At 44.7% G+C, this 2,698-nt stretch overlaps 1 protein-coding gene across 1 annotated transcript; it reads left to right on the top strand.

Annotated features, from left to right (window-relative positions):
* Positions 1-944: 944 nt before the first annotated feature.
* LOC125582196 lies at positions 945-2,225 on the top strand. Its single transcript, XM_048748766.1, has one exon. It carries the CDS (start codon positions 945-947, stop codon positions 2,223-2,225), a length of 1,281 nt encoding a protein of 426 aa, XP_048604723.1.
* Positions 2,226-2,698: the final 473 nt, after the last annotated feature.

Here is a 2,698-nt window from a genome sequence, read left to right as displayed (position 1 = left end):
CAGTTATTGTTACAAACGCTTTTGAATTGTTAGCTAAACTTCTTCTTCTTTTTTGGTAATCAAAAGGCAGTTAAGTTAAAGAATGTCAGGTAAACTTTTTACTTGAGTTTTTAGTATTGCTACATTTGAATGCATTTATCAGTATATTTCAAGAAAACATTCAAAACTCATAAAGTCAAATGTTTATTGCAATCCGAAAATGAAAATTCATAAATAAACTACAAAATTGGTTATTGTTGTACACATTAATCATCATATTAGATTAAATTCCCATTAAAAAAACTTTGGCTATTAAGCGCATTATGGCCAAAAGTGAGAACAAAATTAAACGAACTTAGTTGCCAAGTTTGACTGTAGGGATTTTGCGTCCACACGTCAATAAAGATTTTAAAATGTCGAAAAGAAAGAATATTAAGCTAACTACACTTTACTCTGCAAAGAAAGAAAGAAAGAAAGAAAGAAAGAAAGAAAGAGAGAAGATTGGTTGTTGGATAATACCGGAACAAAAAGTAGACACATTTGCTCTCCCAGACATACTTGTCCAGAAAGGTCCTTAGAAAGTTGACTTCGGTAGTTTTCCCTTTTTAACCACTGGTTTCTTTCCCGTTTTGGTTATTTTTCCCTGCAAAACAGAATTTTTTTTCAAATTCTTTCCTTTTAAGTCTTTACCCAGTGGTTTCTTCAGTGCTTCCCGTCCTTGAAGCCTCATCCGCCGGGTTCTCTCCCCCGACTCCGTTCGGCGGGCCAGCCATGCCAGGCCTCTGCATCTCGTTCCCGTCGGCCACTGTTATCTCGGCAGCTCTCATGGACGCTTGAGGACTTTTCATCCTTTTGGTTGTAATAACCTTTCAGACTTTGCCCTCCTTTGATTATCTCTTTGGGTTGTAATAACCTCTGGTAGTGAAGTTCCAACTCAGGTTTAAGAATTTCACCACTTCACCGAAATGTCTCGTCGTTTGTCTCGGTCCGACAAGGATAAATGGGTAGCTGTTACCCCTCCTCCGACTAAACGCCTCCCGCTACGTATCCCAGCCAGTGATAATACTGACCTCATCGCCGCCAATAAGCTAACCATTATTGGCAGAGTTACAAACCCATCGATACAAAACACAAGAGCTATCCTTAACTTCCTCCCCCAAGTATGGGGCTTGGAGGGTAGAGTTGAAGGAAGAGACCTAGGTCCCGAAAAATTTCAGATCCGCTTTCGCACTGAAAGTGATATGGAAGTAATCCTCAGTAAGAACCCCTACAACTATAAAAAATGGATGCTCTTGATGCAAAAATGGGAACCCACTGTCTCTGAGACGTTTCCCAGCTCGATATCCTTTTGGATAAGGATTCATGGCATTCCTCTTCACTTCTGTAACGAAGCTACTGTCACAACCATTGGCGAGGAGCTTGGGCTCTTAGCCGATAAGGTGGTAGAAGAAGCTAAAGTTAGAGTTGAGCTTAACGGTTTTCTCCCGCTGGTGATGAATATGGAGATTCAACTACCCTCTGATGAAATCATCACAGTGGAGTTTGAGTATATTAAAATCGAGAAGCACTGCTTCACCTGCTTCTCACTCTTCCATGAAGATGAAACATGCCCAGTCAAACCCCGTAATTCTCTCCCTGTTAAGGACAGGAAGCTAGGCATTATTCAAAGGATTGCCCTGCAACGGATAGAAGCTGACAAACGTCGTCATGATGACCGTCGAGGTTATCGTCGTTCGAACCAATTGCCACCTCCTACAGGCAACGTTAGAGACGACCACAGGCAGCGGAACACTCATTACTCTGATCATAGAGCATCTTCAAGAACCACTCAGGACGCTGCCTCCTCGAGACACCGAGAACCTCACTACCATGGTTCATCCTTTCATCGCTCGCCTCCAAGAGAGAGCAGAAGATCTATTCGAGAGGACTCTAGGGTCTTATCTAGTGGAGTCAAGGTTCAAAACCAGGATGTTCCTATTGACCCTTTATCAAATCCAATTGGGCCTTCTCGCTCATTGTCATCTCATACCCCTTCCCCACGTAACCTCCGAGAACGACTTGACTTTCCTCCAGAGGCAGGGGGTTCAGGGGGCGTCTCTCTTGCTAACTCTAGTGAAAGAAGATCTGTTCTGGCACGTATTGGTAGATCAAGCCCAGGTAACGCCCCTCCTACCCGTGGGCCTGCTAGTTTTGACTCGGCGAGACTCCAAGAGGTGGAGATTATGTACGATGGGTCTGCAGGATAGGAACATATCAGCCCTTTCCATGCGAGCGCTACTGACGGTGGCCAGAGCTTGCGCATTCCTGTGGCATTACGTCTGGGAGGTGTTAGTGACCCCAGCGCTTCTATATCTGCAAGAGATACCTCTCCACCTCCGGTCCTCAACTTCAACACTAAAACAACCGGTAAACGGAAGGTATCTAAAACAACAGCCCCTAGGAAGCGGGTTGTGGCCAGAAGCCCATTAAAAGGAGTTAAGGTGAGGAAAAATAACGTGGCCCGTTCAGTTAACCCCCCGCGTAAGAAGCAATGAGTCGAGAGGGCACATTCTCTACCTTGTGATAAGGCTGGTCCAAGTGCAACTACAAGAGCTACGACCAGGGCTAGGAGGACGGATTTTCGGCCTCCTTCCCCTCCTCTTCCTTAGCGGTTTTGAGTTGGAATTGTCAGCACATGGGGAGCGTATTGACAATTCGACGGTTACGGGAGATTCACAAA

The sequence above is a fragment of the Brassica napus genome, chromosome C2, assembly GCF_020379485.1.
Source record: "Brassica napus cultivar Da-Ae chromosome C2, Da-Ae, whole genome shotgun sequence".
In the NCBI taxonomy this organism is placed as follows: Eukaryota; Viridiplantae; Streptophyta; class Magnoliopsida; order Brassicales; family Brassicaceae; genus Brassica; species Brassica napus.
Note: the sequence above shows the minus strand (reverse complement) of the source record. Positions and strands in the feature narration are given on the sequence as shown.